We start from the raw sequence: 26213 nt of genomic DNA, 5'->3' as shown, positions 1-26213 counted from the left end.
AGAGATGTTGTCATTATAGCATGCAGAGGGGCTCGTCTGGTAGCTGCTGAGGATCAAAACAGCCTTTTACACGAGTCTGCTGTACAAGTTCAAGCAAGACCCTGCCCTCAGCACCTCACTCTCCCTGTCACACACACACATGCACACACACATGCGCACAAGTTGTTTTTCTCCGGCTGCATCTGCTAGCAACCTTTGTAAAAATAAAAGCGTCGCATTTGATTTACAGGCAAAGGTGTTTTTTGATTGCTTGGAGGAGACTTTTTTGCAGTAGCTCCTTTGTTCTTTTCTTTGGGCCATCGAGGCACTGCGTCATCTCTCTTATTTGGCCTTTTTACACTGGGCACATATCGCCATCAGCCTCTCCACCCGTCCTGTCCTCTTTATTTTCACAGACGTCTGATTGTGATTTAAAGGCCGGTTAGATTTCAGCTTTTATTGTCCTGTGAACCAGCAATTTCTCACATCTTTCCATCTCCTTTTTGAATTCAGAACCCACATGTTCGTGAAGCTCACATGAACTAGGATCCTAAAGATGAGGTTAAAAAAGCTGAGATGCTGCAGGGGATTGTGGTGGCGTGATTGAAAGTTTGACTTTGGGTATAAAAGCTATTTAACGATGGTCCGTCCAAAAGTCATAAAGCAGAGAAATCAAACGAGACAAATCAAAGATGTGGCTTCAAAACACAGATGAGAGAGAGAGACGAGATGAAATCTAAAAGCTTATAGTAAAATATCACATTTCCTCACCTGTGGTTTTTTGATACAGATGTTTTCTTCATCTTGTCATGACACGAATAGCCTGAGATCAGTTCCTGTAATTCAATGCAGTTAAGAAATTACTTAAATGATAGTGATCAGGAGGAAAATTAGTTGTCTGCTGGCATGAGGCTGTAACTCTCTTCACTCTTGCTTCCCTCAGCTTTCATTGAGAATGTCCAGACCTCCTGTGCTAATAGCCGAGAGGCGGGAAGGACCAACGAGAGTTCATCATGGAGGCCACAGCTCACCACCATCACTGTCTCCAAGAAGCGCAACTGGTTGCAGCAGAGCTCACTTGGGAAGAATCAGTGCACTAAGGATGAGCTTCAGGGAATGCTGGGAGCTGACGAGGAGGGCAGCCAGGGTTTCCATCAGCCACTTCCTTCTCCTAGTCCCTCCCCAGACCATCTGAGGCCCTCAAGGGGAGCACCCCCTCGGCCGGTTCGCCTGCAGCTGCCGCAGGTTAGCCTCGAGGTCTCTCTTTTTAAAAGGATGAGCTATAGATCAAGCAAAAGTTGGTTAGCTTAGCTAAAAAGACAGAAACTGGGGAATACAGCTAGCCTGGCTATATCCGAATTCATTTAAGGCTACAAACAAAGAAATAGTCCCAAAGATAATGTGTCGTAAACCCACAAATGATATAATAAGGTAATCTGAGAATCTGAAACTGTGTAGCTAGATGCTTCCAAAGTTTATTCTAAGTTGAGCTAACTAGATAAATAAGCCTAATTTCCCATTAAGTCTTATACTAATGCAGAAATGCAACCAGCAGTTTTCTGGCAAAGTTTAACAAGAAAATGTGTCGTTTTAGGTCAGCGTTAGTCCGGCAAAAGTGTCTCCTCACCCTCATAGCATGGACCCAGCTGAGGAAAACGATGCAGATGATGAAGGCGAAATTTGGTACAATCCCATACCTGAGGAAGATGAGCAAAACAATTCTGATCAACGCTCCCGAGGGCTGACCGCCCCTCCTCGAGCTGAACCCCAGAGGGGGTCCAGCAAAGGGACTGATTTGGTTCATGGTGGCAAGTCCCTAGATGGATCCGGCTGTGGTGGGCCAGAGGCCCTCGTGGAAAGCCTCGGTGGTGGTTCAGGAGATGCAAGTCAGGGGAATGCTGTGCATTCCACAGAGGTACTACATGCGCACAGGCAGCTGCTCGCGTGCAAACCTCAGGAGGAGGGGGGGCCTTCCAGCAGCAGACCCACAGGTAAGGCAGAAAAAAAAGACACCCACACCTTCCCACATTCTAACTTCACTTCCTGCTTTTCATCAGCTTCTTTACTCGCTTGTTCCCTACCAATTTTCTGTGGTTGATGCTTGAAGGCCAATTACACTCTTTGTCGCTTTGCCAGTCTCTCTCGGCAGATTTTTGCAGTTGTGCACACCTTGAGCACTAATCAAAGTTGACAATGTTACCAGTCAACAGATAAACAGACTTTTTTAAGCTCAACATTTTTCCCAGCTCACTAAAAACTCTGCTTACAAATAGAAATTCTTATATCACCTATAAGTGCTGGAGTGTGTAATTTCAAAATAAAAGTGCACTAAGAGAGGCAATCTGAAATCTGAAAGTTAATTTTATACCAATTGGTCAATATCACAAATAGGTTAAAGTGATTAAATTGAATTTAGCGCTACAACCTTTCATCCAAATTGGCAACTCAAGGTTTTAAAATCTCCAGTTTTCAATTAACATAAATCAAAAGTTTGTAATAAGGAGCCAGACAAGGAGAGTTTCATCTTCTTTCTCTTTTGATCGGCACAGACAGGAGCCACGGCTGTCAAATCTCATCGCTGCACATCAGTGTCCCTCATAAGTTAAACTTAGACAGACAGAGGAATTCATTCCTCCTGGCTAATTCATTCCTGAGAGGAAAGAATATCAATTTACTTGTTATTCCAGCTAATAAACACACACACACACACACACTGTGAACTTTGTATATTATGGCTCATTGAAACACCTCTCCTCAAGAAAACAAATTCAAGACCTAAAGATTTATTTGCAGAAATAAATGAATCGTAGCCTTCTGTCTTTTTCACTTGCTGCGCTTTTTATTTACTCGTGTGTTTAAAAGTCATTGACAACTCTGCTCCACGACATGATGATGACAGCCAGCACACGGCTCCCTGTCTCTTAATAAGCCCCGGTCTGTTTTTTCTAACTTCCGACTTTTTGTTCTCTGTGATGTGGCAACATGGTAGTTTGAACCAATTGGCACATCTTGAGCTGAGCCTATAATTACAACTTTTAACAACGCTTTTCTGTGGCACGCAACAGCCATTTTTTTCTAGCTGTGTGAGCACAAAGACAGGCTAAATGCTTTGGGTTTGGAAATCTAATGCTTCAGCTTTAGCGTTCTCAGCAACAGTTCCACAGCAGGGGCGAAGGTGTCTTAACAAGCTCTGTAGAAACATTTCCCTCCATGGCTACGCCAGCTTTTTAAGAGTTAAAACCATGATCACTGAGACGTTGAGCTCTCGGTGAGGGCTAACAAATGTGCTCTTGACAAGGACACAGGCTTTGATTGGCGTATGATAAACTCCTTCATCCTGGCTCTTGCTGACATCACATGTGGCTCAGCAAAACTCTCTGCCCTGAGAGACTTTCCTTGTAGGATTAGGATTAAATCAGAATGAGGCTCAGTGTACCAGCCCAGGAAAAGCACTAATCATGCTGCACTAATTAAATGTAAGCTTCTTTTTTTGGTGCACCTTTCGTTGTCAGACCCATTGTGCCATTTTGCAGCACAGAGGAAACTGGATAAGCAGACGAGTGGACATAAGTGGAGGCCGGACTGCATTGTTCAGCAGATTTTTTTCCAATGTTCGGCAACATGCTACTATTCAAAGACCTGTTCCTCATTTACATCCCGTAATGCAGTTTGGGAGAAGTCAGTAGAAGGTGTTGGTTTACTCGTTGCCTGAAAATGAGACAAGAGAACAGCAGTGTTGCCCCCCCCCCCCCCCCCCCCCCCCCTCCCGCTCCGGAACTGCCTCCCTCTCTGCTGCCTGTTGACTTTGCAATTGATTCCTGTGGGTTTGTCGACGCCATCCCACACTCCGCCGCAAAAAAAAAGAGCAACGTGCTCGAGTACTTGCCATCAGAGAGGAAACACTCACTGGCTTCTGGTTGATTAGTCATTGTGGATGCAGTGGGACTTTTAGTTTAGCTTTCTTTCCTTCACTGCCTTTCTTCATCTTTAGTTAGAAACCTCCTCTCCCTTCAGAAATTGCTATGTGCATTAGGGCTGCAGAATGACACCGCACTCCTCCTCCACTTTAAACTGGTAGGCAGTGTTGGGGGATGGTGGGCAGCAAAAAGGGCAACAGCTCGCCTTCAATTCACCCACTGTTCCATTCCTCAAAATAAGCCTAGATAATGACCAAACATTGTTTCCTGGGTGAGTGACCTGCTTCATCACTGACCTCAAAACGCTGAGTGGATTAGTCTGTGTTATAGCACACAATTATCAGTAAGTATCTGCTGAATCTGGAAGAATATTGATTAACATATTACTTACTTTGGCATTTTATAGCTTTGAGGGAAACGCATCGGCACTTTTTTCATGTGGTTGCCGTCGATTGCTTGCAGCCGTTCCCCGATTTTGCAGAGTCGGAAGATTGATTGATTACTCTCAAACCCTTCAGGTCAACTTAGCTGAAAGATTGTGAACAGGCAGAAATGTCTAGCTTTAGAAGTGTTGGTAAGCACATTTCTTTTCTGCTGAACGGAGCCAGTTGAAGTTGCTTTTTGTTACCTGTTTTCAGTGTTTATTATAGATTGTGTGTAAATGTTTGGCATCGCCACCATCATGTTGAATATTGGTTTGTGGTCCAGAATTCTGAATCCCAATACTGACCATTTTGTCTTGCTTATTTCTGGAGTTTACAGAGACTATATTTGGATAAGAGGGTTTACTGTAGCATCAGCTGTTGGTTTCTGAAGAGCGGTTTTGAAGCCTCAGCTTTACCATTGTGACCATTCCCATCACTCCCAGCGTTATTAAAAATGTGGTCTTGGACTGCACATTTTAAAGGGCTTAAATGTAATGGGCTTAAACCTCCTCCAACATAGTTATAGCAATTTGTATGTTACTGTGGCTCTTTATAGGTAATAATATGTTTAACTAAACCTCAGCAAAGACACATGTTTGTTGGTAGTAACATCACTATAACCGCCACCATGAGCCGTATCTTTTATCACATCTACTGTATTTGTGTTTAAGTTACCACGTAATGGGTTGTTTGGCCACATTTTCTAAATGTGCCCATGCCACTTACGATATATTCTTTGATCTAGGATTTACAAAGGTTTTAACTACAACAAAAAAAATAAAAAATCAAAGAGTGCTGCCCCAGACTTCTTCAGTCCAGCCTCTCTGTCACTCTCAACTATTTTCATCTTTTCTGTTTTCTGTTTCCAATTCATTGTGAAAATGAGACCGTACAGACACCACTTTATCTGCCGGTTTAGAAATTTGACAGTCCCTTCATTGATTGAGTGTGAATAGGGGCATCTGTTGAATTAATGAAGCCGTGCAGATGTAGATGACTCTTTGCGACCATGGTTTTCTTCTGTTCGGCTGGCTGGTTCTTTTCCCTCTCACCGGATACACTCCAGACTCCTCGTGTGCTGCCTATTGAGTGACTTTTTGTCCATTTCAATGCTCTATTTGTATGGAGAATAATGATTGATGGACTTTGGGGGTGGTGAGCTTGCTGTGTTCCCAATCTGCTGTCCCCTTTAGCGCCTGTTTGGGGAATCTGACTTGGCCAGCACTCAGAATGGGATCAGAGCTATTTCTGGGGGATGTTTTGGTCACACTGGCAGTTGAGTTTGAGAGTTGGCCCTGGTTGCAAGTTACAGAGAGCTCACGCCTCTGAGCTGAAACTGGGAACCTAATCTATGCTGACGATTGCATGGTTGGGTCTGGAGGAAGTCAACAACTTTGTGAGGGCCGCACTTCAAAACCAGAACAGATTCCTTAGCCGGATGTTAGATGTGAAGTTCAGGTCACATAGTTTTCTCATAGCTCTCTCTTTCTGCTCTGTTCTTCATTTCAGCACCAGAGCAGCTGTGGAAAACTTTTCTGGTCTCTGTTTTTAGGGGAGAAAACATTAGTGAAAGCAGAATTTTTATATACTGTAACTAAATATACATAAATTGGAGGTCACACAAAGGTAGTTCATAGAGCTTTACGACTCTTTTCTAACTTGATTAGTTTTCTTCCAACTACAAAAATTCAAAACTTCAAAAATGTCCATCACAATTTTCCAGAGCCTATGTAATGTCTTAATCTTGATAGTTTTTTTCCAAGCACAAGTCTAAACCAAAGCTCATATATTATATTAAAAGTAAAAAAAATCCTCACAAGGAATAAATTCATTGTATTGCTTCATAATTAATTATCTGACTCTATGAACACAGTGCTGTCCAATAAAATAATTAGGCTCCTTAAACAGGATAGCTAGTTTGAGTGTAGCGTTTGACCTTCTCTCACACTTCAGCTCCTGTTTGTGACCGAATGGGTTGTTTGTGTCAGCAGACGGTGGACGGTAGCTCTTGACCATCATTTTAATTTTTAAAAATTGGAATTATCAGAAAAATAATGTGTTCTGCAGTGAAGTTTGTATGTTTTGGCAATAAATTTATAATATTTTCTTACATAGCTTAGCTTAGTTTCTGTTATGTTCTTAATTAGGAGTTATGTGTGTGTGATATTCAGCTGAGTGAAAACCAAGATGTATTATTGGTATAAATTAAGATTAAATCCAGGTACGATTAAAGCCAGCTTTTGAACCACTTACATTATAAAGTAACTTCTTTTAAAGCATGTAGGACCTGAACTGCATCAAGTAGCAACTCGCATAATCAATACCTTTAGCAAAGTTTAACGCTTCTTTGTTATTTCAACATTTGTACTGGTGGATATTTGAGTGATATGAAATACAATACTTACTTTTTAAAAGAGAATTCCTAGACCACTTTGCTTGAACCATTGCTATTTTTTTAAAACATTTAAAAAAAACCAACAGTTACTAATTTTGGGATCAAGTGGACCATGAAGGATCCAGCCAGTGCATCCACCTGGGAAAATAAGGGCCTATTTGTGGGCCACATTCAAAAGAACCTTTAAATTTGGATAGGCTTCATTGCCTTGCTATGCTGTAAGCAGCTTCCAGATGTGAAGGATGTAGCGGCTGAATCGGGATGCACAGTGTATGACTCAACTATACAGGCTATGCTAACCAAGCTTGCTAGAAGAGGTGGGAGATATAGCATATCGTAATATTTCAAGGACATTTGTGATAATTATATTTATGACAATGCTGAAGAAAAAAAAACACTGAATAATGTTTTATCAGTCCTCCTATCATAACGCAGCAGTAGCATTAGGGCAAACAAAGTGAGAGCTGTTTTCCATTCTTTTTTATCCAATGAGCTACTATCACTGAAGACTCTGTGTTCTTCTGCTTCTGTCCCAAATGGTAATAATTTGTTTGTTCTCTCACGCTTTGTTGGAGGTTATCGTGGTGGCTCCCTTTGTAGGTACTAAATCATCATTGTATGCTAACACGCTGCTTCCAGTCAGTGTGAACTCATTGTGTTGCCATATCATTGATAACCACGGCATTATTGTGGACAGTATGGTACAGCTTTAGTTGCTAGCTTTAGTTGATAACTTAGCATTCTGCCCTCTTTTCCAATAATGGTCACTTCTAGGCTTCCAAAATATGGTGGCTGCCAAAATGCTAACATTGAACTTTCAAAAAAAACCTCCCACAAGTGAAATGGTGATTTCACTTGTGGGAGGTCCATGAATGAAATTTAATTCTGATGCTAGTAGCGGCACTCTCTCTCATTCTTGCTTTAGCTGTGTTATTCTTTGCTATCAAATCACTCGGTCTCTGAGTAACGTTCGTCACTTACCCTATGTGATGAGCAATTCATCTCTATTCATATTCTGATATTTATTTACTGCATTTACTATATCTGTGTAGTACATGTTTTTTTGTCTATTTTTAGATAAAAAAGGAGTTGCATGTCAACAGTTACCACATATCTTCTAGTATGTTTTTCACTCGAGGCAGTGTAGTGAGACCGATGTGGCTGCAGGCTGACTAGAATTAGCAGCCTCTCTGTCATTTGAGTTACAGCTGAGGAAGAAAAGGCCAGCAGCAGTAGGCGAGTGAGGCTACATGAGGAGTGCTTTGGCAGGGGGCCATGTTGTGCTAGCGAGGAGGACTGCATGCTTGGATATATTAGCAGAGGTTTTGTAACCATTGTAATGAAACGGCCCTGCTCCTGCAGCCGCTGAAAGGCCTTCCAACACCGAATGATTTGGAGCCAAGGGGGAGAGGAAGCGGCTTAAAGCTGAGCTTCGGTCACCGGGTAAAGAAACTACAGGACAAGTATGCCATTCACCAGTTTATTTACACTCCCCTTGTTTGTCAGCACACCCTGGTCCTTTTTGTTTCAACAGTTAACACATGCACATTTGGCAGACGTGCTTGTACGGGCACATGCACTCAAGTGAATACCAGCAATTTTACAATCTTGAACTCCAGATTATTGTCTCCCTCCAAGGCTTATCAGAGTATATGCAGAGCAAATAGTCTCTCTCATGTTCACTGTCAGACACACACGGCTAATACACAGTCTCACATTCTTGCTGACCAGGTTCCTGATAATTGTTTAATTGCAAGACACTTCATATTGTCTCGCTATTATTTCCATCTTGGTTGTCTTGTGTCTGCTGTCAGGTGTATTTGGCAATGAACTGTTTTTCCCTCGCATGCACCCACACCCTACACTCCCTATTCTTACACCTGTCTGGTGCCAGTACTGTGATAAAGCATCGCCATAAATTCCTGAGCTTTGTTAAGAGGTGTCAGCGGCCGAGGGCAGCAGGATCAGGAAGGCATGTGCTTATGTGTGTTTTTATGAAAGCACTCTTGCTTTGTGCTACAGTAATATGGTGGGTGCATGTCCATGATAAAATGTTGGAGGTTGACACAGTTAGCCAACTCAGGTGTCCTCCAGAAGAATGCAGACCTTTTGCCCTTTGACCTAAGAACATGGCCCTGGAGGGCTGGGTGTCAAGTCATCGCCCCTGAACCTAAGCTTGTGAGGAGTCACGTTACCCCGCTGGCTGCTGCCACAAGGCCAGAGGCTACAGAGGACACAGCTTTCATGTGTGTGTATGTGCCACAGTCACGCAGTGCAAGTGTTATTACCTTTCGGATTAGTGTGTGTTGCCTCGGTCCATGTTGATTATCCAAAGAATGTGACAGCAGCAGAGAGCTGATGATTCTCGCTCTAGAAGGTGAATGCATTTGTTAGTGAGGTAAATGAGCTAATTTAGGTCATAAAATGTGGCTGCTGCAATTCAGCAATGATGCAACAGCTGTCCTTACTGCACTGGCACAAGTTCAATAATTACTGGGATGACAGTTTGATTAGAAACAAACTTTTTTTTTTTCTCAAGACGTGTGCACGGATGCCGCGTAAAGGTCTGTAACTAATATCATCTTATCTGTGTTAATAACACAATGCCAATATTTCGCTTTTAAAAATCGCTGATATTATAAACACTAATCATGATGCTCCTACACAACTATTAAAAATATCCTTGTTTATATAATCTTGCTCAGATATTTCTCATATAAATCTTTTGACGCTGGTGCATTTTGCCTTCAAGCTTAACTTGAACATGTTGAGGCTGCCCAAACTAAGAGATTAGCAGAATCTACAATATTATAATTAATGTTATACCATGTTTGGTTCCAGTAGTACAAGCATTGTCTGGACAGCAACGGTACGGTTACTTTCCTTAATCAGATATATGCTCAGTCTTATATAAAGTGTAAAACAAATAGCCATAGGCCTATTTTAGCAAGGATATTGCCTGACATGTGTTGTTTTCCTGTGGCTGTATTGTTACCACTTTAAACAAGAGACAGGATTGTTTTTACTGTAAATTAAGTGACAATTCTCAATGTTTATGTACAGCCTGTATTAAATGCATGTTTACCAAATACACTATTGTGCACAAAAACCCGTGGGTTCAATCCAATACGGGTTCTAGTTGTACTCTATCTGATCCGTACTGTAAATCAAAATGAGTTATCTGTTTTTTCATGAGGAATTTCACTTGTAAACTCCTCCCAAAAGCTCTCTGTATACTATCCCTGATGTTTGGTGTATTTGCACTACCAGTGGTCTCCACCCGTTTTTTCCCATCTTACAGCACCTCTATGTCTATTATAGGCAGGAAGCTGTGACAAGGAAGGCTACTGAGCTGGGCTAAAAGGAGTGTAAACATGGTTTGATGAGGAATGTGAGAGAACAGCCGTGTTCATTTTGTACATTCACCAGTGGGCTTGCCAGCCTTCCAGTCGTCCATCTAGACCTCGGAGTGCCTGGACAAGGGGTGCCTTTGTCCCTCATCTGTCGGCTACACCCTGCCCTGCTCCTGCCCCCCATCTTACCCTTCTCTCCATCCTGTTGCACCTCCTCTGCCTCCCTCTTTTCACCCGTGGGCCCTCACCCCAGAATAGCACAGCGGGTTCCCTCAGAAAAATAGAACTGGTGAAGTTGGCAGGATCAGGCGCTCTCTGCTTCTTCCTCTGTTCACTTTGTCGCTCTCTCCATATTTGTTCTGTCTCTTACATCACTATTTGTTTCCAGAGTTTATTCAGAGAAACTAATTAGCCATTCAAAACAAAAACTACATTAGTGGCTTAAACAAGGAATCTCAACTCAATACAGTTCATAGTGTGAATGGGTTGAATAGCTTCTCAGTGCCAACACTGAGGAGCTATTCACTCGTGTTGCTTAATATCTAGGCCAGATCTAAAAACACTCATCAAAAGACCTTCAAAAAGTAAATTCCTTCTCTGAATCATGTGTTTCAGCTTTAATCTTCCATGACCCATGCAGTGAGGTATCAGCTCTTTAGTTAAAAAAAGGCAGGTAAGCCATGGAGGGAATCTTGTTAAAGGAGTGCTGAAAGCAGAAAATAGTTATTTAAGTCAGGTTCAAGCTTCCTGTAGGGCAGACTAGGCAGGATGCTCATAATTTGACATATTCCACTTTAATCATTTAAATCTTTCTGTTTTTATGCCAGGTAGATTTTTGGGGCTTGGAAGATGACAGTGTGTTTGGCTGTGGGGATCTGAATTCAAACCAATAGAAAGAATATACAAATGGGCTGTTGTCAGTACAAGAAATGAACTATGAATCAGATTCCTGGATCTGAAATGGGTGGCTTGTGTTGTGAGTTCCTGATAGCAGAGCCTGCAGCTAATTCTTTTGGGGTTTTTGTCAGTCATTGGCATTGCTTTCAGATACAGTCAGCTATTTTAACCAAGAAGGCTCAGACAGACCCAGAGGAGAGAGAGGTTTAAGTTTATAGCAAGTAAAGAGACCAAAAATGGTAACTGGTAACACATTAGCCTTAACAGCTGTGTCCGTATTGAACTTAAATTCTACTGCAAATTCTCCAAAATAGACCAAAATATTTGAATTATTTACCATACAAGAAAATTATGATGAAAGCTTAAGTCCTGTAGACTAAACAGTGGTTGTCAGACACTCTATAGACACAGAAATTTTCATGTTCATTTAGACATCAAGGTAGGCGAGAGCTGCCTACAAGGTCAACCCCAAATGGATATCTTCCAGCTTGAATAATGACTGAGTAATTCTACCTCAGCCCTGAAGCAGCTGGTGTCTCCGGAAAGACATTTCCCTGCTTTTCTTTCTTTTGGAAGATTAATGAGATTCCACTAAAATTTCCATCGTGCTTAGTTGAATTAATACAATATATTGCAAAGAGGCCTCAGAAAGATATTCAAATTTTTCATATTACATCCGTTTCAGCAACCCTTTTCATCATAACCGTTAATTATCTTGAACATAGCTTGGGTCTACATATATAGACTGTAGCTGTATTATAAAGTGCTGAAGTGTTTATATGAAGCGTTGCCTCCCATATGTGTCTGTCACTGGATTACTGGGTTTTATGTAAACCTAATCACTTGATGATGTGCTGTGAGGGTGTAGCACTTTCCTGTAAATTATGGTTCACGCCTTTGATTTTAAATATCTTTTTTCCAGTCTATATCTAAGTAAAATTATCCTGGGGAACCAGTAACCTAAAGAATTTGTGACTGATGGTTACCTGTCTATTTCTTTCAATACTACACAAACCCTGCACTCCCTATTCCTGCACCTGTATGGTACCAATACAACCTTAATGACTAAATAAACATGAAAATACAAAGAAAGAATAATCACATTTTCTCTTGTCCTGTCATTTCCTTTGTAGATTGTCTTGACCTGCCCAACACCGCCAGCTTTTCACCTCCCTCCAGCCCAAACCCAGCCAAGAAGAGCAGCTCAATTAACTGGTCCTTCCCAGACAAGATCAAGTCCCCACGTACCGTCAGGAAGATCTCCATGAAGATGAAGAAACTCCCAGAGCTAAGCCGTAAGCTCAGCGTCAAGGGGACCCAAAACAACAGCAGCAGCAATGGAAGCAGTCAGCTAGAACCGAGGGCCCATTCTCCGAAAGCAAATGGCAGCGGGTCAGAGGTTGTCTTGCAGACTTCAGGGCCTCCTCGGTTAGCTTCATCTGGGGTTGGGCAGGCTAGCCGTAATGTGATCTCACGCTACCACCTGGATAGCAGTGTGTCCACACAGCACAGCTTTTATAAGAAGAAAAGCAGTGGTAGCTCAAAGTCTGCCAGTAAAGGTGGCTACCTCAGCGATGGTGACTCGCCAGAGCTGGTGGCCAAATCTGGCAAACATGGGTCTGGAGAGGGGAAGGGAGGAAAAGGCAAGGATACAGAAGGAGGAGGTGGAAACTCCAGAATCAACGGCACAGAGCTGGACATTGATGCTTTCCGTCATTACAGCTTCTCAGAGCAGCCCAAGTGCAGCCAGTACATCTCAGGACTGATGAGTCTGCATTTTTATGGTGCAGAGGACCTCAAACCCCCACGTATTGACTCTAGAGATGTCTACTGTGCCATTCAGGTGGACTCGGTTAACAAAGCACGAACCGCTCTCCTCACCTGTCGAACGACCTTTTTAGATATGGACCACACCTTCAACATTGAGCTGGAGAATGCCCAACATCTGAAGCTGGTAGTGTTCAGCTGGGAGCCCACACCCAGACGCAACCGTGTTTGCTGCCATGGCACAGTGGTACTGCCTGCTCTCTTCAGAGTGACACGTTCCCACCAGCTGGCGGTAAAGCTGGAGCCACGTGGGGTTATCTATGTCAAGCTGAGTCTGATGGAGCAGTGGCAGAACTCATTGAATGGTGGTCCAGATGGAGACAGGGAGCCACAGGTGTTTGGTGTGGAGGTGTGGCGAGTGGTGGAGAGGGAAAATACAGGACTGATGGTACCACTTCTTATAAGCAAATGCATCAATGAAATCGAGAAGAGAGGCTGTCAGGTGAGTGTAATTCTGTTCTTGTTTTCCTCAAAGAATTTTTGTTAAAAAATAAGAAAATGTTTGAAACATGCTTATATATATAGTCTAATCCTCTCCTCTAATGAGTCAGATTCATTTTTAAATAAGGCTGGTAATGTCCAATTTTAGAAATAATTTTTAAAATAGGAGGGAAAGAATGGCTGGAGGAATAATTCCACATCCACAGCATCTTTTTAGCTCCATGAAATGAGCACACACCCTGCAGCCATCAGGAAGGCTCAATAACCGGCATGAACTGAATGGACAGAGGAGACATAGCACACTTAATGATGTCACAGAGTTTCTGGCTTCCTGAGGCAACTGGCTCTTTTATTCAGGGAAAGAGGCTCAGAGTTAAGAGGTTGCTGTAGTCATAGCAGGAGTGACAGAGGAAATGAGAGTTCATGAGGCCTTTGACACCCAGCATAGAGAGAGCACAGAGAGGAAGAAGCGTTTCTCCTAATTAGAACTGAGACAGCAGCAATAATAACGTCTGACCACTGTTTTTGACTCATCACTCTAGATGGGCATGCAAGGCCCAATGGCAGTGCCTTGCTTGCCCCTCTAGAGTGTTCTTGACTGATCTCTCTAGAGGGGCATGCAAGGTTCAATAGGCAAACTTTTGGTGCCTGTGCATTATATTAGACTCTGTCTTCTACCACCTACGGCAGTACAGCAGTAGTAGTAGCAGAAAACCTTCCAATTTATAATAAATTGGAGAAATTTATTCATTTGAGCTCCAGTAAACTGTTTTTTACTCTCCAACTCCAGTAAGCCTGTGGCTTAAAAGGTTGCATATTAGCAACACGTCTGAAAGTCTGACTGGTGGTCGAATTGCACTGACATTTAAACAGGAAGAGAAATACAGCTCTCAATCACCTACAGCTTCGTTTTAGTCTTCTTTTTTAACTTTTCACTTTCTGTGAGTCAGACAGTGTTAAAGTGCAGTGTTAAATTGGTTTAGGGATATTTGTGCGGTATACACAAATATAAGATGTGAGTCTGATGGTAACCACTGCCTTATTCACTCTGTAATTCTGTGCTGTGATATCTGTCTCTGCTTCTCCTTCACTCAGTCTGACAGTGTTTGTCGTCTGCCCCTCGCAGCTGTTTTGCTGCCTTTGTTTCTTTACAAAGATGCAGAGCAGCCTTTGTACATGCTATCAGTCTGAGATCAAGTGTAAGGGCTCCTCCAGGCTGCAGGCAGATAGAGTTCACGATGAGGATGACACCAGATCCCAGAGGAATTTGCAGGTTGTGTCACCAAAGCACGTATGGCTAGACGTGTAGCATTGCGCCTTTTCAAATGGCTTTATGGAGACTTTTTCTCAAAGTCTCTTAGAATTGTGTGTCCTCTGGGCTTCTGCGAGATGCTGGTTGTTTGTGAGTGTTTTGAAAAGACTGCAACTCATGCTATGTATGGGAGCACTCAGAGTGCTTTGAAGACAGGGGGATGTGTTTTTAAAAAGAGCTTTTATACATGCCATATATGATGCACACAGATATTGGAACATGTTAGGAGCAGCTATTCAGATGCATGCCTTTATACAGAACAGAAGGGTTTTTTTTAAACAGACTTTTCATTTAATCATTGTGACTTCCTCTGTCCTTTAAAGGCAGTGCCTTGGAGCTTTCATACATAGATCTTGATTACGTAATTGTTCCATGAAGATTCTTTTCAAAAATGACAGTTTATGTCATCTAGCAGTGATGATATAAGCAACAATCTTACTTATGCTATCTTAACTGGTTATTCAGTTCTTAACTGCTTATTGATTCAATTCATTTCAATTTTATTTCTATAGCGCCAAATCACAACAAAAGTCGCCTCAAGGCGCTTCATAGATACAGAGAAAACCCCAACAATCATATGACCCCCTATGAGCAAGCACTTTGGCGACAGTGGGAAGGAAAAACTCCCTTTTAACAGGAAGAAACCTCCGGCAGAACCAGGCTCAGGGAGGAGTAGGGCCATCTGCTGCGACCGGTTGGGGTGAGAGAAGGAAGACAGGATAAAGACATGCTGTGGAAGAGAGACAGAGGTTAATAACAGATATGATTCAATACAGAGAAGTCTATTAACACATAGTGAGCGAGAAAGGTGACTGGAAAGGAAAAACTCAATGCATCATGGGAATCCCCCGGCAGCCTACATCTATTGCAGCATAACTAAGGGAGGATTCAGGGTCACCTGGTCCAGCCCTAACTATATGCTTTAGCAAAAAGGAAAGTTTTAAGCCTAATCTTAAAAGTAGAGATAGTGTCTGTCTCCTGAATCCAAACTGGAAGCTGGTTCCACAGAAGAGGGGCCTGAAAACTGAAGGCTCTCCCTCCCATTCTACTTTTAAATACTCTAGGAACAACAAGTAGGCCTGCAGAGCGGGAGCAAAGTGCTCTAATAGGGTGATATGGTACTACAAGGTCATTAAGAGGCCTGATTATTTAAGACCTTGTATGTGAGGAGCAGGATTTTGAATTCAATTCTGGATTTAACAGGAAGCCAATGAAGGGAAGCCAAAACAGGAGAAATATGCTCTCTCTTTCTAGTCCCTGTCAGGACTCTTGCTGCAGCATTTTGGATTAGCTGAAGGCTTTTCAGTGAGTTTTTTGGACATCCTGATAATAATGAATTGCAGTAGTCCAGCCTGGAAGTAATAAATGCATGAACTAGTTTTTTCAGGGTTGTGGAGGCCGATCCCATGAGTGAGAGGCAGGGTGAGACAGATTTTCTGATGTTGTTTTCTGACTTCCATTCTCAATGAATGTATGAATCAACAAGCTCTTTTTTATACTTGACATGACAAGAAAAACCCTTCTACAACTTGAAATGTACCTTTTAACAGCATTTTGTTTTTTTGCTTTAAGTGATTTTATTTTCTCAGTGGATGATGGTAAATTTACACAACAGTCTTTAACTGTGTACTTCCTTAATTCTTCCTTCAATCCACACTCGAGGCCCAGAAGCTGGAAATATTAAGACACTTTGTTTTGACACAAGTGTTGTAATTATTGTGGCTAAGAGACTCAATTATGAGAGCAGCATAAAGTTTACTACTTCATGTTCTCCCTATGCATGGATATTTCTTCTACGGGCATGCCGGCTTCCTCCCACAGCTCAAAGACATGCATGCTTGGAAAATTAATGTTTCTAAAATTTTTAGGTGTAAATGTGGGCGAGTGGTGGTTGTGTGTCTCTCTGTGTTAGCCATGTAACAGACTCGTAATCTGTCTAGGGTGTACACAACAATCTGTGATAGGTGAGACAGGCTCTATCCCTACCATGACCCCAAATTGTCACACACATGAAATGGGCGATCGTGGCTCAAGAGTTGGGTGTTCGGCTTGTAATCTGCAGGTTGCCGGTTCGAGCCCCGGCTCAGACAGTCTCGGTCGTTGTGTCCTTGGGCAAGACACTTCACCTACCGCCTACTGGTGATGGCCAGAGGGGCCGATGGCGCGATATGGCAGCCTCGCCTCTGTCAGTCTGCCCCAGGGCAGCTGTGGCTACAACTGTAGCTTGCCTTCACCAGTGTGTGAATGTGAGAGTGAATGAATAGTGGAATTGTAAAGCGCTTTGAGTGGTCCCGAAAAGCGCTATATAAATGCAATCCATTATTATTATTATTATAATGTCAGTGGGTATTTTTCACAATTACTTTTATATTTTATAAACAAAAAAATATTACCGATTGCTGACTGCCTGATAAAACAATTAGCGTATTAAGTTTTGCCCATGTCATCTCCCATCATGTGTGTGTCTTTGTATGCAGAGAATACGCCCACATAAATACCCTAAAGGCAATTAAATGCACTTTTCTTTCTGTCCTTTTTCTCTTTGTTGTTTAAAATATTAAAGATATTCCTAAACCAAGAAAAAAAAGCTTCTGACCCCTCCACATCACCTAGGCATCATCTTTCCTCTGGATCTCATTTCAGCATATAGGGTTGGCTAGTGGTGCCTGTTGTGCTGCCCAGAGGCCACAGTTCTTAAGTCCTTTTTTTGCTAACAGCTGTTCCCCGCCTGCACTCAGCTCTGCCCCAAAGAGAGAGCCTTCGCTTTTTTGGGGTTTTTTTGTTTTTTTCTGAATGGACTTGTTGTTCATTGTGCCCAGTGACTTCTGTTTACTCGCATACAAAGCCAAATCCCTGCCTAATCTGTCCTCCTCACTCCCTCTCGTGTGAGGTTTAGAAAAACGCTGCTGGACTCGACGAGGAGAGTTCACAAATAGCTGCTCTGGTGGGATGGGGGAGACATTATAGCGCTCCTACGCTGGAGCCCGGAAAGGCCGGCGGTGTGTGTGCGAGTGTGTTTTGTGAGGAACCGGACCCAACCCGCCATTCACAGCCCACTGATTTAACACGTTTCCAGGGCAACCACACCAGTTGGTCTGCTATGCCACATACCAGACAGACACATGTAGGAGAAATTATGGTATGTCTGTAGCCGGGCCTAATCCCAGCATAACAAGGAGAGCGCTGGTGCCGAGTTACAAACATCAGATGTCTCAAGTTTCTTTAGGTCACAGTCTGGAGCCTTAGGTAAAGAAACATAAATGCTTTATAGCTTAGTCCTTTCATTTTTAATGCTGAGCTGTCACTTGGGTTTTAGAAGATCTCAGTGTTTATCCATTCATTCATGAGGATGTCAACTCTAAGATCATTTCACTTTGCCAGCTAATTTAGTGTCATGTATTACTGTTAGGTTTCATAAAGAGAGGTCCATTTGCAGGAAAATGGTCCTTAACATGTTGTCTCCAGAGTGGGAGGTTAATGTTGCTTTTACGATACTGTGTTTAAGTCTTTACCGTGCTTTTGCAATTGTCAGTTTTGTGGAAATGATTTATTACAGCAGCAGAATATCATGAGAGACTCATCAGGCTCATGACTGTTGTAAATATGTTAGGATAATGTTATGTGGAGTGATGAGTATGCATAGCTCTGGGGTGCACATATATAGTAGAAGTATAACTTGTGGTGGAATAAAACCTTTTTAAATCTTATTTTTGGTACAAAGTGACCTTTATTGGGTTTGACTGATAACAATGATTCTGTACATGCGGTGTTTACGTCCTGGTGACCACTAAGTAAAAGTTTATGAATAGCTTTTCTCAGATAGGGTTTTAGAAGTAACTGCCTGGAGGTGTTGCCAAAATGGCTCCAAAGAGGTGAGACTTGCATCTTAAAGTGTTTTTGACGCAGTCCAGCTCAGGCAGACTGCCTGAACATGCTTTTCTCCTTTTTCATTCCAGTCTATAAATGATCTAATTGTCTTATTACAGATGAAAAGTTAATAAGGGAGGAAATGCACATTTAGTCCCTTTATTCCACTAAGGGGTTTTGCAGTCACATCCCTCTTCCTCTGGTTTGACTGTCAATGCATAGTGCTGGATTGAGCAGGGCTAAGACGCAGTAAGCAGAGGGCCACACACTGGACAGTTGAATTGACGCATGAGACATAATAGTGACTTATATTGAATCCTTTCAATTTGGCTAAATGTGGTAAAATAGGATATTGTCCTAAGTCTTCATTTAAAAAAGAAAAGAAAAGAACAAAAACCAAGAAGACTTACTCTTTCATTGTTAGTATAAGGCACTTTTGTTTCATTATTTACTCCAAACGTTATGTGTGCATCTATGAATGGGCTGAATGGAAGGATTTCTAACAGCGATACAAATATTTGGTGATTTAAAAACGAAATATTCTGATATAACAAACAGAATCAAATCAGATCCCGAACTTTTGAAATGTGTAGTTATTTATTTACTCATATCAGTTTCCTGTGTGTTGCCAAAAATGAAGGTATTCAGAGCTCGCTCTCTCTCGTGAACAAACTATGCAACAATAACACTCATAAAATTATTGAAGGGTGTTTCTCTTCTTTGCTTTTTAAATTCTTATTTGCTGATGTCGATAGTTCTGCAAATAGCTATGATCTGTCAATGATGCTGTCCTGATGATGAACTGGTCTAGAATTAGCTCCACTCTCTTTTTATTGTGCAGCTAGCTCAAACTCTTAAGACCATGCAGACCTGCATCATTGACTTACTACCTATTTATATAATGCATATACAATGCATTATATATATATATATATATATATATATATATATATATATATATATATATATATATATATATATATATATATATATATATATATATATTAGAGATGGACCGATCCGATATTACGTATCGGTATCGGTCCGATACTGACCCAAATTCCTGGATCGGATATCGGTGAGAAATAAAAAATGTAATCCGATCCATTAAATATCAAAAAAGCACCTCACAAAACTTGCTACACGGCGTAACTCGGCTCATAACCGTAGCACGTTTCAGCAGTGTGGTCACGTGATAGAGCAGCTGTGTGTATTTGTAGCCTCGCTACCAAACCAGCATTTCATCTCCGATGAAGTTATCTCAGAGAGAAGTAAAGCAAGTGTGTAAGTTCATCTCTGAATGTTTGTAAAGCATTCCCATGTTAAGCTTAACAACCGTATATGGAGCGACTGCCTCTCTCTCTCTCTCCTGCTCCCACTTCAAACGTGAAACTGATTAATGATCAGCTGATCGGCATTTCTGTCGCGAGTCCGTCTCTCTTGTTTGTTTTTGGTCCACTTTGCACCAGAAAGAGGAAACCAGCGGCTGAACAACAGCAGCACGTTTAAGCTTGATAAGCTGTTGTTAGAATTTATTTAATATTACTTTCTACACCAGGATCCTTTTCTATGCAGCTGGCGGCTGGTAACTGTGCAGGGGCGGATCTAACAAAGTTTAGCCAGGGGGGCCGATAGGGCATGAACAGGGAAAAGGGGGCACAAAGACATACTTTTCTTTCTTATTCTCATTTAAAATGTCGAGCTTTTAATAAATAATTATCTGACTCTTACACCCAAAGTTTTAATCTGATGTAAAATATATAGAAGTCCATTACTGTATATAGTAACTGTTAATTCTAATATACCCTAGTAAGCTATAGTACTTTTTCCTTTGGGAAGGTACCATCTGTGCAGTCTGCAATTTTGTTGAAGAAAGATGTTGAATCTATTTAATTATTCTTGAAAAATAATTTATTTCTGTGCATTTTCCTCCCTGCATCAAATTAAATTTGATTACATCGATTAAGCATCATGAGGTGGAGGGTGGTTCCCTTTTTCTTTTTTTTTGCTGGGAGTTTGCAACCCTGTTAGTTTGGTTGCTTAATATTTCTGCTAAGTACTCTTTAAAATACCAGAATAGGGAGGATGGAGCAGGTTTAAGTTTATTAGATTGATCAGTTGCTGAACTATGAAATATTTTGGGCGCAGTGTATTTTTTACATACAGGTATAACAGAATAGCTTTAGTGTTGTTATTTATTTAAACTTGAGTATAAACTTATACAAAATGCAGCAAGATATTAAAAAAAACGTTTTATTGATTAAAAGACACACTATATCGGATTCATATCGGTATCGGCAGATATCCAAATTTATGATATCGGTATCGGTATCGAACATAAAAAAGTGGTATCGTGGCATCTCTAATATATATATATATATATATATATATATATATATATATATATATATATAAATATATATATATATATATAAAATGCATTGTCTTATACATGAATACATTAGTTCGTGTTCTCCTCTGAATTGATATTTTAGACTTGTAGTTTCTGTAAGTTTGTTTGCATACTCTCTCTATTACAGTTAGATGGTAAAGACCCACTGCTAAAGATTCATTATCATAATGCTTTCTTTCATTGAAATTTAGGGGTTGTCGTGTTTTCCTTTTAGGATGCTGCAAGCTGGTTTGAGCCTTGGGGCTGTATTTTACCCATTTGTGGTATAGTGGCTAACCATAGCAAACTTTAAATAGATACTGCTGTTGACAACAGCAACTCAGTCTTCTGACTATAAAAGCTGAAACTACAAGCAATAAATGTGCTTTTGCGGTGTTCTGTAAATTCAAGCATTTGACGACTGGGCCTTATTAGCTCATGTTGGCTTTTGTTATCAAATTCTAGATTGATAAAGATAGACACAGAGACAGTTGGCTGACTTTTAAGGTGCTGTCTCCAACCATGTTTCAGAGAGTGCCAGTACTTTAGTGGTCATTCATTTCAGATTTATTTGTCTCGCCTACATTTCTCTCATGGCTTTACTGCATAGCAGCCTCTACACACAAACATGCAATGTATGTTCAGAATAACTGGAAAAGGAGTGAAAGAATTAAACTATGGATACAGTGGATCCAAAATCACAATATAATAAAAAAAAGTGCATAAAGATGCTAGTGTAAAGTAACTGAAAGTAGACGGGGAAAAGATAATATAGGGAAAGTGTTAAGTTTAAGATTTTCTGTTAGTCCAGCATTTCTTTGTTACATCAAGTCATCTTCCTGTGTCTTTAAAAAAGTGAGTGCTTATAGTGTTATTAGAAACATATACATTTTTGGTCTTTGGTCAGTTGTTAAATTGGGGCGCCCTTTTCTGGAGATAAAACAGACTGGTGTTCGTGACGTGTGAGTTTTCTGAGAAAGTACTTATGGCTGCCTTCCAGGACATTATCTGAGTGCAGACGTAGAACTTGATCGATGAGGCTGTAAAAATGTCTACGTCGCTGTCAACTGTTTGACTCTCGAGCCATGCGTGTTTATTTGACCTACTTGTGTGTGTGTGTTTATGTTACCAGGTGGTGGGTCTCTACCGTCTGTGTGGTTCGGCAGCAGTAAAGAAGGAGCTGCGTGAGGCGTTTGAGAGAGACAGCCACGCTGTGGAGCTGTGCGAAAACACGTATCCCGACATAAACGTCATTACAGGTAAAGTGATCACCAGGAAACAGAGAAGATGCCAACAAGGCATAAGATTACTAAACACACTTAGTTTAATTACAAGGGTGTTATTCAAACCTGACAAAGTTTCCAGAGAGCACTGGTGTGTTTTGGTCTGTTTCTCTGTAAATTACCTTCTTACTTGTACTTAGCAGGATAGTTACAAAATGAGCAATGTATGCAGTTTCTAATTTAAAAAGAGATTTTCAATTTTCACTCACAAAAGCCAAGTAAAAATCCACAAGTGACCATATTTGGACAGGAATTTGAAATGCTAAGCTATGAGCTAATGCTTGCTTGCTTAGTTAGCAAGCATTTGTAGCGTGAATATGTACATTACAAAGACAGTGCTACCTGCTAATAACAGATAAATAAATGTTAGTCAAAAATGCAATTTTACTCAATTTACATGAGTACATTTAGTCCCACAGCAATTATTTGATAGAAAATTACATTAAAAATGTTCCAGAAGGCAACAGATTACTTATACTAGCTAAGGCAGCTATTAACTACACCTGCTGGTTCAATTCAAAACAGCCACACCCTTAATAACAATGGCAAAAATACCTTAATACAAATTAAACAGGTAAATTATAGACAAATTCACAACCCTGCATATGTATGGCAAAGCCAAAAATTCACAATAGAGACCAAAACTTTTTTTTTAACAGGACAATGAAAATGTTTATTTCTGCTGTAAAGTTGGGCAATTTAACATTTAATAATTTTCTGTCTGCCTCAAGTGGTCAATAAAGGAATCTTAGTTTTGGCACTACCACAAAAGCTTACTTTTCCAATCCCTTAGGTTGAAGCTTAATAACTAATAACAAGTTGCAGTTAATATTGAGCAAAATAAGGGTGGAGAAATGACTAAGGACTAGGAAAAACTAACAATGAAGTTAACAGACAGCTGTTAACTGCTTCTATAGCTGTCATTAAGTAAATACTAACCACAAACCTAAAACTGGCATCTATAATAAGCATCTCATTTAATCATTTGACATGTACACATGACTCCCAGTAAAACAAGAAAAATACAATTTATGAGAGTTTTTACTCATGGAACAAAACTAACAAAAACAAATGGGGTGTTAATGTAATGGAGTCCAGCTTCAGTATTCATCCACTGCAATAAATTTGCCTGAATGTAGCCATGGCGAATAGGTCAGCACCTGTGTATATCTTATAAGAATTTATGTGTGTGTGTGTCAAATCCCTGCAACATAAAGATCAGTGTGAGAGGAAGGGCCACACACACACACATGCTCACATGCTCTCTCACACACACACACACACACACACACACACAAAGTCAAACAAATCAGATCATTGCACGCATTCAGACTGTTCTTTCTCAGTTTCAGTTTTTGTGCTTTGGGCCACGTCAAATGTGGGGATTTTTATCTTGTCAAATGCAAAAAAGTCCCCCTGAAGCTGTTTGATTGTCCAAAAAGCAGAACTGCAAACCTTACATTTCTAATTTAAATGCCATTCAGATTCCTGTCAGCTGAATTTTTTTTCTGCTCTGTTGCTCCCTTGAAATGAAAAATGGAAACAGTGAGCACATCTCACAAAAAGAAACCCCAAAATCAGCTGTGGCATTGAATTGAGTATTACTTCTAAAAGTGTAGCAGATTTGGGGAGATGGGGAGGGGGCGGCAAAGTTGTAGAAAATGACTTGGTCATGATTTTTTTTTTCTTCCACAAAAGGAGGAAAGGACCATGGAAACCCCTGGGCATTTTAGGGGCTGCTGTTGGTTTTGGGGAGAGGCCCTGTATAGGCGTCGTCCTATCATGCCTGCTTTGATCCACATGCATTTGCATGGCAGGGCAAAGCACACAGTTAACAGTTGAGCGGGTTAGAAAAAAGGATTGTTGGTTTTTGCTCGCTGCCTAAATTTGCTCTGCCAGGCGAATTGCCATTGCAGATGGGTCTGAGTGAGTGGACGAGGACATAGAGAGAAAAAGACTGAAGATGAAGAGGTTTATGGTGTGTGCTTTAAAAAAAAGCAGGGATTTCTGGGATATAGTGATCATAAGGTAAGAAAAAATAAAAGAAAGGATAAAAAGCACAGCAGAATAAAAAAACACACAATAACAGGAGTTTTAAAAGCTGATTGTAGCATTGTTATATTCCACACCCTGTTTGATTTCAGTAGCCAACATACACGGAATAAAAAAACATATTTTGTTCTAATTTTAATTCATAGTGGAAGCCTTAAACTAAGCTTGGGGTCTTTTGTTATGGAGTCAGACGAGAGGCTAATTAGCGAACAGCTAATGGAGCTAAGAGGGCTGGCGCGTCGCACAGCTAATTTAAAAATGGAGGTAGTGAAAGGGATTATCCAGGGGTCAGAGTTCAATCCTAAGCTTGCAAAACATGCTCCGCGCATGGCGCTCCATTGTTTCAAATCACAGTTCTTTGCTTCACAGTATGTTTCACAAAATGCTTTTATTAGATACACCTTGCTGCTACTGTTAGTAATTGCAGTCATAGATTCAACAAGGTGCCGAAAACATTCCTGATCCATATCGACACGATAAAGTCACACAGTTGCTGCACATCTGTGTTCTCATTCCACCACATCCCAAAGGTGCCCAAAGTGAGAGAAAGAAACTATCCCCTACCCCATCACACCACCACGACCCTGAACCACTGATACAATGCAGGACTGACAGACTGGTCCATGCTTTTGTGTTGTTTATGCCAAATCGGGGCCCTATGAAGCAAATGTTGTGGCAGAAATTGAGATTCATTGGAGCAGGCAACATTTTCCACTGTTCTGATATCTACTTTTACTGAGTCCATCTAAAGTGTCCTATTCTTAGCTGACATGGGTAGCATCCTGTGTGGTCCTCTGCTGCTGTAGCCCATCTCTTCAAGGCTCAACGTGCCGTGCGTTCAGAGGTGACCTTGGTTGTAACCAGTGGTTATTTAAATTACTCCTGCCTCCCTATCAGTCTGGAAGAAGTCTGGCTATCATCCTCTGGCCTCTGACATCAGCATCTATTTTCAGAACTGCTCCTCACTGGATATTTTCTGGACCGTTCTCTTTAAACTCTACAAAGGCCTCTGAGCACATCCTGATGACATTCTTCTTCTTTCTTCTTGGTATCCCTTTTGTTGAAGAATGAAGGCTTCAATCAGTGGTTTGACATGATAATGGGGGGATCGGTGCCCTCTCTGGTGGCTTTGCCTGAAGCCCCTGCGAGTGTGCGGTTGTGAGCACCTGAACATTTTTTGCCACACGTGTTAAATTATGATTAAATCCATCTAATAGAAGATTTTAGTCTCGAAAGTCTTGAAAGTCACTTCTCCTCTACTAATGGAACTGGTGTGTCCTCTGCCCTTTTTCATTCGGAGCACTGGCATTGATTTTTAGTCTGTGGTCTTCAATTTCCCTTGCCTGAGTCGACTTTTCCATAGCCTGCTACTCTAAATTGCCCCCAACCCCCCCAGCACCCCCAACCCTTGCCAGTACTCCAGTGAAGACATGGAAAGTCATTAACAAGTGCCCCCTTTGTTGCCGAACAAACACAGATGGTATTTGGCTCACGCACGGGGGATTAGCTGAACCCTGGGTCGGCCGGGGAGGCAGGCAACCACTTGGTGAAGAGTTTTCGAACGGTGTGGCTGTCAGAATATTTCTTAAACTGCAGGGTGGGATTGAAAACTGGAAGCAGGCGTATTTGTGATGAATCCACGTGTACCGTGTGAGCGCGTGGTTCTAGAGTTAGAGCTGGAGTCTGCTCAGTTTTGGAAAAGTGAAAAAGTTGAAGCAGCAACTGTACATTTTGTGTTAATACATAAGGCAGTACACAAACACAAATCTCCTCTGGCCCCCCTAGTGGCGTGGGGGCGTGCGGGATAGCAGAGAAGGGGGCAGGACGGAGAACAAACCCCCTGTTTGTTCTCCAGGCGAGGCACTGACTGCAGCACTGACAAGAGGAGTGACCTTCCGCTTTGTTTGAACAAGAGGTCAAAGGTAGAGCCATGCCCCAGTGTATTGTGTCCCTTGTAGTGTTTGGTGGCATATTTGGGACACTGAAATAGTCTGAAGTGAGCAAGGAAAAAAAAATACTTGTATCAGATTACTTTGAGGTGCTTTCAGTTTTTGTTAATGTTTTTCTTTAAGT

General features: G+C 41.3%; 1 protein-coding gene across 1 annotated transcript in view; it reads left to right on the top strand.

Annotated features, from left to right (window-relative positions):
- Window positions 1-26213, top strand: part of syde2 (synapse defective 1, Rho GTPase, homolog 2 (C. elegans)) — a 50713-nt gene that overhangs the window by 9888 nt on the left and 14612 nt on the right. Inside the window, exons 2-5 of the mRNA XM_035913487.2 lie at window positions 923-1224; window positions 1574-1970; window positions 12100-13235; window positions 21938-22064. Coding sequence (XP_035769380.2) covers window positions 923-1224; window positions 1574-1970; window positions 12100-13235; window positions 21938-22064 — 1962 coding nt within the window. The remainder of the gene's footprint in view (window positions 1-922; window positions 1225-1573; window positions 1971-12099; window positions 13236-21937; window positions 22065-26213) is intronic.

The sequence above is a fragment of the Neolamprologus brichardi genome, chromosome 17 (assembly GCF_056152115.1).
Source record: "Neolamprologus brichardi isolate AB-2024 chromosome 17, ASM5615211v1, whole genome shotgun sequence".
Classification (NCBI taxonomy): domain Eukaryota; kingdom Metazoa; phylum Chordata; class Actinopteri; order Cichliformes; family Cichlidae; genus Neolamprologus; species Neolamprologus brichardi.
This window is presented reverse-complemented; position numbering and strand designations above follow the sequence as displayed.